At 34.2% G+C, this 14,353-nt stretch overlaps 1 protein-coding gene across 1 annotated transcript in view; it reads left to right on the top strand.

Annotated features, from left to right (window-relative positions):
- Positions 1-14,353, top strand: part of ARAP2 (ArfGAP with RhoGAP domain, ankyrin repeat and PH domain 2) — a 105,326-nt gene that overhangs the window by 71,653 nt on the left and 19,320 nt on the right. Inside the window, exons 22-26 of the mRNA XM_026037803.1 lie at positions 1,293-1,440; positions 2,205-2,273; positions 7,576-7,650; positions 8,652-8,769; positions 12,515-12,643. Of these exons, the coding sequence (XP_025893588.1) occupies positions 1,293-1,440; positions 2,205-2,273; positions 7,576-7,650; positions 8,652-8,769; positions 12,515-12,643 (539 nt within the window). The remainder of the gene's footprint in view (positions 1-1,292; positions 1,441-2,204; positions 2,274-7,575; positions 7,651-8,651; positions 8,770-12,514; positions 12,644-14,353) is intronic.

A 14,353-nucleotide genomic window follows, 5' to 3' on the forward strand; every position in this document is an offset into this window, starting at 1 on the left:
AATAAGGCACTGTAGCAGAAAAATGCTTGTAGTCCACTCTTAGTATTACTCTAGCATTAATGAAATGTGGATTGTTCTATCAGCTAGCAAGAATGCAGCTTAAACAATTGCCATGATTAATTATAATAGATTCTAGACAATGCTCCCTTTAATTTATATTGTTTTAATGTTTCAGTTGAATTTTCAGCAGTAGGCATCTATAAACATCCATTGCATGGAGCAATGGGAGAGGGCTGCCAGTGTTTATGTTGAAGTGGGATAATTTTTGAAGAAGCTTCTTTATGTGAGACCATTTACCCCAGTCTGCTGGTATTCTAGAGAACTGTTGCAAGTGATTCCCGAGATTGAAAGAATTTTCAAAATCAATGTCCTTCTCTATGAACTGTGTTGCACCAAATGACTTTGAGAATTAACTATCCTTGCAATATTTCATCACAGCTTCATTTTACAACTGAGGTAGCTATGGAAAATTTCCAAAATACATACTGGGACAAACAAGAAATCTTATTATTAAATCCAAAAAGCAGCAGGAAGTGCAGCTTTGAGGATTCTGCAGGATCGTGTCTAAATAGTAATAGCCATTGGTACTGCCATAGGTAGACGTAGATATATTCGGTGTAAGCGTGCAGGGAAAAAGTTAAGTTACTTTGTTCCTCACAAAGCGGGGAGTAGAGAACAGGCAGAACTTTAAGGCTTACTATGTTTAGGGAAAGCTGTTAAGGAGCAGGTGTCCTTTAAAAACTATTTATGCAAATATTGAAATGATTAGTGCTATTCTTGGGATAATGATTACAGTAAGTATTGCAATTAAAGATGTTTCTAAGCATATCCAGTTGAGATACTTACATGCTCTTATAGCTATTCTGAAAGTAGTTGGTATTCATGTAACAGCCAAAATTCAGTGATATTTTGAAGTATTTGCTTCCCGAAGAAGACATATTACATAAACAATAGAACTAATATGAAAACTTCATGATAAAAATGGAAGCAAAAAAAAAAAAAGATTCTGTTTCTTTCCATTTTTTGTCTGATCTTAGATCACCAGCTTGCAGGGTACTATTATATAATATAACAAATAATTTTTATATTACTTGAGATGCACATTGAAAATATGCATTTTCATTTCTATAATGAGATGGGAGATCAGGTACACATAACAAAAGTAGCATTGTTTGGTCATTTCATTCAATGCAGTTATTCTTTTTGAAACGTACTCCATATTCTGTAGAGAAGCTCTGAACAACTGGAGGAACAATGGAGCTTTCTAAATAGATTTATTTTTCCTTCAACAGGGTGCAGAAATGTTCTGAAATCAATCATATGAACCCTCACAATCTAGCCATGGTGTTTTCCTCATGCTTATTTCAAACTAAAGGCCAGACTAGTGAAGAAGTCAATGTAATTGAAGATCTAATTAAAAATTATGTACAACTTTTTGATGTAGGTATCTTCATATAAAATAGTGTCCTTCCTAATTACTTTGCTGATAGAAATGTTAAAATACTGAAATCTTCTTACAAATAAAAATGATGAAACTTTCCAAACAGGTTTTATTTGGTGTTGGTTAAACTGATTTGCCTAGCTGCTGAATTTTTCTTATTCAATTAACTTTATTCTTTATTTGTCATCTTTAAATGTTAATTCCCAGAGAGTTTAGCCTGAGTAGGAAAAGCTATATTTATAGGATTGTTGAAAATTACCATTTTCCAAAGTGGTGCCCATACGTCCTCTTGCTGGCACTAGCATTCCAGCTGGTAAGGAAACTTCAAGCTGGTGACTACTGTCTTAGTGTCTGATCTCTAGTAACAATTTGAGAAAAAACATTTGATTCCCAGGCCTTAGAAAGTTGAATACAACTAATCTGAGAAGTTACTGTTAGTACGAATTTATGGGAGAACTTTCAATTTGTAGGTTATTGTTCTATGTTAATAAATATCCTGTTTGGGAGTTATGGTAGGTTCCCCTGTCTTTTAATATACATTTGGTAAATTGTATAACGTCCTGTCAATGAAATGATCTGACTGACAGAATATTTGCATAACTGCTGCTACCAAATTTTATAGGAATTCCTCTGTTTTTTTTTTTTTTTTTTTTATATTGGTATTTATATTAGTGTATTTCAGTAGTATGTATGTTAGCTTATTTTATGTTTAGTTTTTATATTGGTTTTCCTATAACTTACAAAGATGATCAATTTTGAACAGATCAATGAAGACCAGGTCAAACAAATGGATATTGAGAACAGTTTCATTACCAGGTGGAAAGACACTCAGGTAAGTGGCAAAAATCAGTATTGAAAAGATATGAAGGTATGAAAAGGTATGGAAAGATTCTAACAAATGGCATTTTGTTATTGGTAGGATTCTATATCTAGTTTTCTAAATGTAAATTTCTGAATTTGTGTAATGACTTGCATTAAGTACAGAGCTGGGAGGAAAAAAAGAAAAGATTAGGTGTAAGCTAATAAAACAAAACAGCTCTGTGTAAATTATACTGTGGAATTATGTTGTGGCCTCTGCACTGGGATAACTTAGATTGATACATCATGCTCACATTTTTTACTACACTTCATAAATTGTAGCAGAAATGATCAACACTAAGCGTGAAAATGATAACCTCTCTTTGATTTTTAAACATGCATATTAAAACCTTGAAGTATACATTAATACTTCTGTTAAGAGTCATGGGCATGTGTGGTAAAACTCAGCAAAGTGATGGCATGAATAGTGATTTTGCAAAGTAGTCTGTGTGCACAGCCCTAATTAAAGCAGAAACTAGTAAGTTCAATAATAACACCAACCTATATGAAGTAAGAGAAGTGAGTGGAAGCATAGGGAGCTTACGAGCTTTCTCAGAGGTCTGAAGTAGTGAAGAAACTTTCAGGAATTGTGGAGCTTAGAGCTTTAGAAACTGGAAAAGAAAAACAGCAAAGACAAAGCTGTGATGCTTTCTCTGGAGGCTCCCTTCCTCCTTTGCAGGAACTGTTTTGTGGTACTTTGTAAGCCATCATTGTAAGAAAGGGTTTTTGCAAATACACATGGAAATTGCATATTTAGGGCATTGCTGTCCTGAGTCGTCTTTCTCATAATCCCTTCTTGTTTGGGTATAGACTGATGGGATGCAATAATAGATTGAATAAATGTAGCAGCAACTGCTGGCTGGGTGAGTTCTTGTAAAATTGAAGCTGTGAAGAAAATAAAGAAGTGGTTTTCTTTTCTACCACAGATAGCTCTGTAAAAATTCCTTGGAGTGGTCTGTCCTATTTGAAACGCTGTATACTTAAGAAAGATATGAGGGACTTTCTTTTCATTTTTAAAACAAGCGTGTGGGCTTTCTGAAATAGATTGTGGGTTTTCTTTATTATTATTATTATTATTATTATTATTATTATTATTATTATTATTATTATTACTGTTACTACTATTATTAAAAAGCTTGCAGCTCCTGACAAACCTAGTCCTATTAATTTTAAACTATATACTCAAATTTGAACCTCCAAGAGAAATTAAGGCTATTTGGCCTTGTTTCCTTGGAACTCTACAACTGGTAGGAGAAGGACTTATACAAAGATTGCACCATGATGTTATCTATCCTGATTTGGCTCTTGGTGGAATCTTTATCGTTAGTAATTACCTTTCTGAATGGTTGGTTACACCTGCTCCATTAATAGGCTCTGACTTGATTCTAATCATACACATTGCTAGAATCCTTGAGGGAGAAAAAAAAAAAAAAAAGTATCACAGAATGAAACAAAAATCCTACTCAAACAAGGCCTCCTACCTCGTAGCTAGAAATGGATGATTTGCAGTGTCTTCTGGTATGAAATTTAGGAGGCAACAATGAAAGAGATTCTTATTTTGTTATACACAACTGTCAAATTAGTTCTCTTCCTGTACATTCTTAAAAAAACCCACATTGCTAGAATTGACAAGCTGTAGTTTCAGAGAGAATACTTGAACAAATAGAATGATAGAAATTTGAAGAACATGGCACTTCGTATTTTGGTTTGAAGGAAATTAAATGGCTAGAAAGAAATGTACTTAGAATTGTATTTAGAATTGTATTAGTCTTACATGTATGCATATAAGATTTTTAATTTATTTGTTGTCCCCTGGAAAAAAAGTCTCCAGTGGAAATGACAAGTGCTAAATATTTAAACATGATATACCACAGTCTCAGTTGGACTACGCTGACTGAGGCTGTTACATATGACCCTGCTGCTAGTCACTAGATCATATTAATTCCTAAGTTTCTTGGTAGTTTTTTGTTGTCTTCATTAAGTGCTGTCTCAGAGACTTTATAATATAAATTATGTTCAATCACAGGAAGGCTTTTAACATAGCCAGTTATATTTACAAGCATTTATAAGGAGGAGGGGGCCAAGCTCTTCTCAGAGGTGGCCAGTGATAGGACAAGGGGCCATGGGTATAAGTTGCAGCGCAGGAAGTTCCATCTGCATGTGAGGAGGAACTTCTCCTCTTTGAGGGTGACAGAGCCCTGGCACAGGCTGCCCAGGGAGGTTGTGGAGTCTCCTTCTCTGGAGGTCTTCAAATCCACCTGGGTGCCGCCCTGTGCCCCGTGCTCTGGGTGTCCCTGCTGGAGCAGGGGCTTGGACTAGCTGATCTTTAGAGGTCCCTTCCAATCTCAACCGTTCTGTGACTCTGTGATTGAGGTGCTGGATTTTATTAATCATCTCTGTCAGTATCAGAAGACATCATAAAATGTTGAGTTTGAGTTACAAAAGGATTTTGAATTGTTATCCAAACAATTCATATGTGTTATTTTGCCTGGAAAAAAGAGTAACCAGAAATCAAGCTAAAGAGCTTCAACTCAGGTGACCCTAGTTGTTTGGAAGTGCTTGCCTCAGAGATGACAGGATTTTATTATTTTTAATTTTCAGAATAAGTAGTGGAACAAAATGTATATGTCTTCATGGTTGATAAATTAAAGTTTGAACTATTTTCTGGAATAGGAATTGCCTTCTCTTTGCTGTGCCAGCCTGTTTTCCTCATTTGGGCTCCATCTCATTGGTATTATTCTCCAGAGCCTGATTGCCATTTGTGGCAATTTGACTGCAACTATGAACATTTTTCCCTTCTGAATTAAGCTGTGGAGCACTTTACGCCTATTGCTGTAGAAGCTGGTTTTTTTCTCTATAGCAAATATGCCTCATATAACTGGGGCAACTGAAATTACATTTTTCTGAAAAGTATTGAAATGTATGTGTAATGTGTAAAATGTATGTGTCTAATGCCTAGCACTAGTTCAATGTAGAAGTGCCTGATTCTGATTACAGATTGTGCAGTTGTTGTCGTTTCAAAGCACCAACTACCTGATGCACACTGAGGAAACTATATCTAGGTGGCTGCAAAGATTATATAACATCTTTGCTGTAGCGTTCAGCATTGTCCTAACAATGCCTTTTGTTGTTGAGTTTTGTGGTATACACAAAAGGGCCAGATTGGGACTAACCACCCCAAAATATTTTTTTTTCCTAAAAGCCTGAACTTCTTTATTCTTGTTATTATGCATTTATAACTTTTGTCCTGAGTACAGAGTGCATATTACTCATAATTTAATAACTCTAGATTATATGCCTGTCTGTATTTTATATTTTCCCAGGCTAGGACGTATAAGCCACTTTTAACCCACTGTTGCTAAATCAGCTTAGTATTTTATGCTTGTCACATCCTCATCAATACGAATGAGGAATTGTCAGACCTCAGCTAATTATCATGATCTTATTTGCTGGTACAGAGCCTGAAATAAGGTTAAAAAAAATGAAATAGAGTAAATGGTTCATTGGAACGATGTTTCTTTATGATAATATCTTTCATTATTTCTGTGAAAAAAAAATGAGTGCATTCATATTCTCAGCTGCTTATTTCCTCCCCTTCATTAGCTATCATCATTGAGCTTGCGAGCAGTTTGCAAGATGCTTTCTCTGCAACCCATGTAGCACAGAGATTGGACATTGGGTTTATGCAGGAGGGCTCGTTTTTGGAAATTTTCTTGGATGGACTTTCAGCTACTCCTAAAACTGATGACATAGTGCAGACCAAATGTTCTTGCAGTGTGGATGACTGACAACTTAGGCCTCAAGCAGCTAATTAAGAATTTTGTCTAAGAATCCTCTTCATTTAACATCTGGTAGTCTGATGTTGTTATATCAAAACCTAAGCATGTCAGTGGGAGAACCAGTGATGCAGATACTTAAAGCATTTAGAATATATAGGTTGCTATCTCCAGGCTGATGATGTGGAGACTGTTCAGTAAACAACTGGACCAGATTTCTACTGAAACCCTGCAAGTTCTCATGTCTGAAATGTCGCTGAAGTTCCGTTCCAGGTGGCCTTTCATTAGCTGCTCTTCATTTTCCGTCCACCATATACTTATGCCAGCTGTTTCTGTTTGCTGCTGTAATTTACAGCACATTTTCTCTCCATACGGCTGTTTAAATGAGCCCAGTGGAAATCAAATGTCAGCTTCATTTTTTTTCAACCTTTTTTCTTCTGTAACACCATCTAAAAAGCAAATTTTACAACTAAATGAGCTTTTTTTTTGAGTCCATGCCACTATAATTAAGAAGCTTTCTTCAAAGTAGCTTTGTAATGTTTTTTTCCTCACAAATGTTTCCATTACTTTTCTATTCTCAGAGGCTAAACAAACTTTAAAGTCACTATTTTCCATAATGTTAATGTTCTTTAAAATTGAGTGCTACTATTTATTTTTTCCATTGAAATGTAGCTTTAGCTTCTGTAAATTAGTCAAAATGTATTTCAAAACTTGCTTGTTTTCATTATTTTCTCCATAGCTTTTTCTGTATATGCTCCAATTGATTTTACTTATCATCTGAGTTTTAGTAATATATAAATAAATATGTAGTACAGAATCAATGTGAATGCTATTCTCAAAATTAAGACTCTAATTATTATGTTTAAAATTAATTTTCATAGCAATTATTTACATTGGCTTACTAGTAAAAAGGTGCATCTACTGAAAGGTCTGGGTCCTGTCTTCTTCATGTACTCTTAATCGTCATCGTCACAAATTAGGTTTTAGGAAATATTTTTGTTACTGACCTGAGTTATTTTCTTTTGAAGATGCTTATGACAACCTCCTACGGGGTTTTATTTTTGTATAAACACTGGACACTTGTTTCTATAGAAAATACAAGTTAATTTCTTACCTTACAGGGTAATTTTATTGTAAATTTGTTATATGTGGATTAATATACATTTTTGTCAGGTCTCCATACTCTTGAATGTATATTTGCACATTGTATTAAGTTTGTTTGAAATGTAGCTGTCATACTTAGTCAGAGTTCAGATTTTTACCTGAATGGGTTAGGATAGGATCTCTCTTTTCACCAGTCAAATGGAAGTAAATGCAGTTCAGCTTTTCCCCTTACCGTAAATGTTGGGAGTATTGTTGTTGATTAGGATATGAGAGAATTTTATGTGCAATAGATTCTAGAACATGTATTAAATAATCATTTCATTTTCCTATTAGACAAAAAATATTTAAGGTATTCATAAGACATTCTAATTTTTGTAAATTATCCTTATGTTCTAGGTCTCCCAGGCTGGAGATTTGCTTATTGAAGTTTACGTGGAAAGAAAAGAGCCAGACTGCAGTATTATAATCAGGGTTAGTGCATAAAAGTGATAAAACGTTTTTAGTAAACACTTCCTCATGAAATGTACTAGACTTATTTTTGTGTATGTTTTTATAATTGCATAATAAAATTTTGAATTTATAAGTTTTACCATATTTTATATTTTTTTTATTTACTGACTTGCCTAGATTTCGAAGAGTGTTTATTATGCATTTCTAAGCAAGAGGCTCTGATATAATTCTAAAGGGGAGATATTCTCCTTTAGTTGTACTGCAGTACACAGTAGCATAAATTCTTACAGGTCTATGGCTGCAACACAGAAGAACATTAACAAGCATGCAGTGAATACTGGCTTTATTCAGTACATTTACTGAATGTACAAGGACATTTAAATGACCTTCCTCTTCTCTCTTTTTGCTAGTGGCAATCTGCCTTGCTTGAAACCTAAGCTGGCTGCTGCACTATAATTGAGATTTCCAGCCTTGCATCTGATAGCATATTTGAAAGGCTCTGGTCTCCATGCAGTAGAGCTCTGTTGTTTAAACATTAAGGAAAAAAATTAAATTTCTGTAATGACAAAGGACAGATATAATTAAAAAGGAAGTAGCAAACGTGGGATAATACTTTTTTATAGCTCTTTATTCAGTGTATGACTACATATATTTTTGTGGATGCATGCTGTACGTTTGTGTATTTACGTGTAAGGATATACATATATACACAGAACACAGCATATGTTTCTTAATATGAATAAAAATGGGACTAAAAACATACGTAAACTTTTTTCCCTATTTTTTTTTACAGATATAGAAAGGATTTTCAAGTGATCATTTTTAGCTGATAACTTGATGAGTTCAATTTTGTGGAACAAAAAAAAATACATGTTGAACTGAGTGATGCTGGAATTACAGTATATTTGCTTTTTATTATTTTAGAATTCTTGCTAATTGTAATATTAGGAATTTATTTTTGTACAAAAGTAAGAGATCAGAAATTGCAATACATTATAAACAGACTCAATTTTTTTCTACAGGTATCTCCTTTGATGGAAGCAGAAGAATTAACTAATGATGTTTTAGGAATCAAAAATATCACTCCTAATAAAGACGATATCTGGGCTGCTTTTGAAGTACTTGAAAATGGAGAACTAGGTTTGTGGAACTCATATCTTTGTAATTTTATCAAATTATAATTACTTTTTTATTTTAAAATATTTAACCTAATGAAAATGTTATCTGAAAAGCTACCAAACCTTTATAACTAAAAGTATGATTAGACTTCATTGCATTGTTTTGTGTTGGATACTATGACATATGCCTACTTCCCTTCAGCGTTTTGTTATCTCAGCAATAAGTTTCAAAGAAGAACCTTAGTTTAATGATGTCAGTAGTTTATTTCTAAGGAATAATGTCTTTCTGAATATGAAACAAGAAAACTCATGCAATGCTTTGAGGACAGATTCTTTTTAATTATTTAGTCAGTTTATTTTAAGTGTGTAAGCAAAAAAAGGGTATAAATTTCTGAAACCTTGTGTGTATTACAGGTGGTATTGAGACGCATATAGCAGGATCTTGAAACATTTGTTTTAAATGTAGTTCTGACACTAAATATGGCTAAGGTCACAATATTCATGAGCTGTAAACAAGTTTTAACATTGGGAAGGCTATATTAATGCTGAAGCTCACACCTTGCAATTAGAGGTAATCAAAATAATTAATAAAGGAATACTTTTTTAAAAATTAAAACTGCATTTTGGCGAATACAGTTATCTAAATCTTTTAAAGAATACTTGGGGACAGCTATTAGTACTTTTAAGTTGGGTTTATTATTATTTACATGTTAGAAAAGTAGACTTTGGATTAACTTCTGCAGTGGAGATCCTAAATATTGTCATGTTTAAAAAGCAATGTTAAACAAAATGGAGAAATGAAATCAGCCAGACATTCCAAGATTGTCTGAGCAGTTCTTTTCTACATCACTTCAGATGTTGTTATAATAATCTCCTAAGGCTTATTGGCATTCCTGATATACTCGGCTTAGGTTGCCATTAATGCTGCCAAGTTTAAGAGCATTCTCCTTTCCGACATAAATGGAATTATCCTCACTTCTTTTTGCAGAATACAATCCTGTGGTGATGTAGAGAGCTAGAGTAGAATCCATTTCCAGATTCACACAGGTGGATTTTGACTGACAAAAAAGACTGGTGTCAGTTATCTTCAGAAGAGCTCATGAAGCTTTTTTTGATAACTCTAGAAATCTTGTTTCTTTTGATTTGAGTAATGGAAAAATTTGAAGGTGGATTTTTTAATTGATACATATCAATAAACTGAAATTTAAACTATATATCACTTAGGAAGGGAAAGCTAGATGAAAAGAATCAGCTTCTTGAGGTCTTTACATGCAGGAACCAGAACCTTACTAGAAAGCAAGAAAGCTAGAAAGTTTATCTGAATTAATGACTACAGAGGATCGGAAAAAATAAGCTTAGAATGAGACTCTACAAACGTCTACTCTACAAACCCTGTATAGTGCAGTAAATATTGCAAGTGGCTTGAGAATATCCCAATAAGAGATATCCCAACAAGAGATAATAAGAGACAGAAACAAGAGATTTACACTGCAAAACAGAAAATGATCTATCAATTTTGAGAGAGAAGAAGAAAAAAGTGAACTAAATCAAGATCTAAGTCTGAATCTAAGTCCAATAGGCAGGGACTATGTTGATGGAACAGACCTGGTTTTGAACCCATTGTGGAAAAAGCTGTTTGTTACAACAGATGAACTGAATTAATAGAAGTTAAAATATGAAAATAATTCAGACAATAAGGCACTTATTCAGGAAGACTCTACTGATGCCAGGGCAAAATTAAACAGATGAGTTTGAAGCATTGAGGAAATAACAGGCAAAATGAAGAATTGTCAAAATTCTGATCAGAAAACCGACCCTCAAGAGTCAAGAACATTATTATATATACAAAAAAAGCTTGATGTTAAAAAATACTGAAATTACAATATTAAAAATCAACTAAATTATTTGCATATAGAAAAGTTGAAATAATTGATAAAATTATCTAACCTAATGCAAAACTTTCAGTACCATATGCTTCTGTAAAATAGGGTGTATACTTTTTTTCTTAGTAATTTGTGCTTCATGGATAGTTTGTAAATGAGGTGTGTTACCAGTAAAATAACTAATTCATTTCAGCATGATGATTTATGTACCATGTAATCGATGATGACAGATGGTCTTAAATGTAACTATAAATAAAACAGTAGGTGTTTACTCTGGGAGTGTTGATGTTCTAGGAAGATGTGATGATCTGCCAGCTTTTCCTGCCTTTCTTTTGTATGTTTTTTTTTCTCCTTAAAGTGGATTTTTCTCCTGTACAAAGACAACAAGTTATTTTAACTTTATCACATTTAAAAGTTCATAGTCCTTAAACTTTTCAACTTTTGGAAAAGTTGAACCATTTAAATTGAAAGGGCAAGGAAATTTGAGTTATTAGGTAGCAATGAGCTGCCTCAGAGGAATTTGTTAGGCTGCTTTGTTATCATGTCTAAATAATAAAATTTTTATGTAAGTGATTTAACGCCTCTATAGGTAAGGTACATTTTCAGTCTCTGAAAACAGAGGTATTTTTTTCTGCCACTCAACAGTGTGCTATAAATGAGGAAGGTAAAAGAGTTGTTGTGGTAGCTTCTTCCTGGAGCTGTGGCATTCAGGAAAAAAACATTGTTCTAGAGTGTAATTCTAGCAGTCACAATGCTGGTACTCTCATATTGGTACCAGCAATGAATGGTTTGTCATATTCATGTACCCTAGCAGAAGTGAAAAAACAGAGTCTAATATCCTACGAAAGCCTTCCAGTGTGTATGTGGAAGAACAAGCAGACAGACAGAGGTGTTGTACAGTTTCCCTCCACACTACTCAGTATTGCCTAAGATTATACATGTTGTCTGGGATGGGTGTCACAGTGTATGTCATATTTAGATATCTGCTAGGTCTGATAATACAGATTTAGGGACCATTTGCTAGGTATTCTCAGCATGCTTCTGGTGTGTGAATGATCTACTATTTTGGCTTTATTATCTCTGCAGTTATTCAAACTTTTGAAAGGGTTTCAGGGTCTCTGTGTTATCAGATTGGATGATTGATTTATCTATTGACAAAAGTATGATTTGGTAACAAAATCTGAAGTGCATACACACTGTAGTCATGTCTTCACTTAATTCTAATTTTGCTCTACTCTTTGCTTGAGTTTGAAAGAGTGACATGCAAACCTGGAAATTCCCCAACCGCAGCAATATGGAGGAGACTGAGACCTAGTAAAATCACATCCTTTCCCCAGTTGGTGAAAGGAACCAAATGAAACTAAAGTCTGGCTCAGTCTATTTTGATCAAGAACAGGCAATGTAATCTGTATCAGTGTTTATGGCTACTAAGGTTCTTCTAAATTCTTTATATGGTTTTGATTTGAGAGCAGTTGTTTGAGGTCTGGTGTAGCTGAAGGTCTCACTTGTAACACTGTTTGATCATACTTGCATATGCACTCTGATACTTCCTAGCTTTTATTATTAGTGTGAAAGCAGTGTTTTAGTATATTTCGTGAAGGAAATACTAATAATAAAATCCAAAGACTTACTGAGCGTATAACTATTTCCTGTTCAATCTGTGTTACCTGGAAGGAAAATCTATTTAAACCCTACCAATAAAAGTGTTACTGTAGAAAGGTAGGGAAATGTCTATTTGTATTACTTTGAAAGCAACTTTTACTTCTATTGGTCAAAATTTATCTATAGAAATGTGTAACTTAAAGAGTCTCTGATCTTGTTTCTCTCATTTCAACTTCATTTTTCTTCCTTTTTTTTTTTTTTTTCCCTGGACTTTTTTTTCAGAACGTCCTCTGCATTATACGGAGAATGTGCTAGAGCAGGTTCTTCATTGGAGTTCACTACCGGAGCCTGGGACTGCCTATCTAATAATAAAGAGATTCCTCACAGCAGACATGATAAAACTCTATAGTGGTATGCACCTTTTTTTTAAATAAATATTTCATGGGGACAAGCATGACTATTTTTATTTACAACTGTTTCGTTGGGGCAAAGTGTCCCAAAACATCTGATTTACCACAACTTTTGAAAAGTTACTGTTTTACTGAGGGTTGTACTGACATCTGCTTAAAGCATTGAAATTAGATACGTTTATATTTCTACAAACTGTACAGATCTGCCATTTGAACAAAAAGATATACAGAAACCTTGTGTTTGGCTCACAGTTTGTGAACTTCTGCTGTGAAGCATGAGACTGCTGTTTCGTTACTGCAATTCTGAGCAGCCCATAACCTGTTTTGCTAGATGAAAACTGGCATTGCCAGTAGTTTTTTGCAAGGGACAGACATCATTTAACTCGGGAAAGAAAAATTGACTTTTTAGTTTGGGGTATTTATTATTTATCTCTTCATGTGGGTATGGATTATGTAATCTCATTTCTCCAAATGGGAAAGAATTTGGAATGAGCAACTTGAGTGACTTTCAGCAAGTACATCACCTTTAAGTAAGAAGAGAAATTTAGGTCTGACATCTGAAAATGGGAATATATGATTTACAAGATGACCCATCCTTTCTTTTTATTTCCTTTCCTCTCTCACGCTTTCCTTTCCTCTCACCCTCCCTCCCTTGAGGTAGATCTCCCAAGTAATCGCCTTTTTCACTCTGAGGGAAGCAGATTGTAAGTTAGAGATGTTAGAAAATGATTACCCTATTTTCAAGCTGCTGACATTCTGTGTGCTGCCTTTACTGTACAACATGCAATAATAACATTTGATGCCTGGTTTAATGCCTAACTGATTATTTTATCTAATGACTTACTCAAATATATAATCTTTTTCTTTTCCTCTAGGTTTTTCTTCCATGCACAGAAAGGTTTAGTTCCCTATATTTCTCTGACTTGATTACAAGACATAAAAGTTATGCTGTTATGCTTGTTCTCCTTAAAGTAATAGTCTTCTCTCATCACTCTTTATTTCTGTAAAACCAAATTCTGCAGATATGATACGACCTTAACAGCTGTGACTCATAGTTTTTTGTGACAGAGTTCCACTGTCTCTTGTAAGTGTGTTGTAGCAAGGGAAATGTTGTAGAGGGAGATGGCCTAGTTCATTAAAAGCTTGAAATCTGAACTGCACTCACCTCCCTCACACTGCACTGAGATGTAGTCAGGAAAGTGATTGGACTATAAGGACTACATGTGAACTACTGCTCTGGAAACGAAAGAGAAGTAGGCAAGTGTCTAAAGTTCAACTTATAATATGTAATAGTATTTAAGAAGGAGATTTGACATTTTGTCATCTCTCCATTCATGGGTTTCACATACATTTGTTCTCCCGCCTGCCCTCTCCATCACAGTAATGAGGGATTCTGGATGCTCTGGTTTAACCTTTGTCTGTTGGGTTTTGATGACTGAATATTTGTATTCAGTGGCTCTTTTGTGTTGTTAAAATAATTAAAACCTTATGAAGCATATTATAAAAATTAGTCATACTGATTTTCTTAGTGGATTGAAGGATTTTAAAAACATTCTGCCACTTTGCAAACATACACTAATGATCCTGCCAATCCTAGCATGACAAAGCAGTTTTTTAATCGCAGAACATGAGCTCACATGTGGGGTTGAACACATTTTAAGGAGCTTTTACTTGATGAATAAATTATATTTTCTAAAGTTTTAGGGCTCCT

The sequence above is a fragment of the Nothoprocta perdicaria genome, unplaced genomic scaffold (genome assembly GCF_003342845.1).
Source record: "Nothoprocta perdicaria isolate Ctin4 unplaced genomic scaffold, notPer1 scaffold_2, whole genome shotgun sequence".
Taxonomy (NCBI): domain Eukaryota; kingdom Metazoa; phylum Chordata; class Aves; order Tinamiformes; family Tinamidae; genus Nothoprocta; species Nothoprocta perdicaria.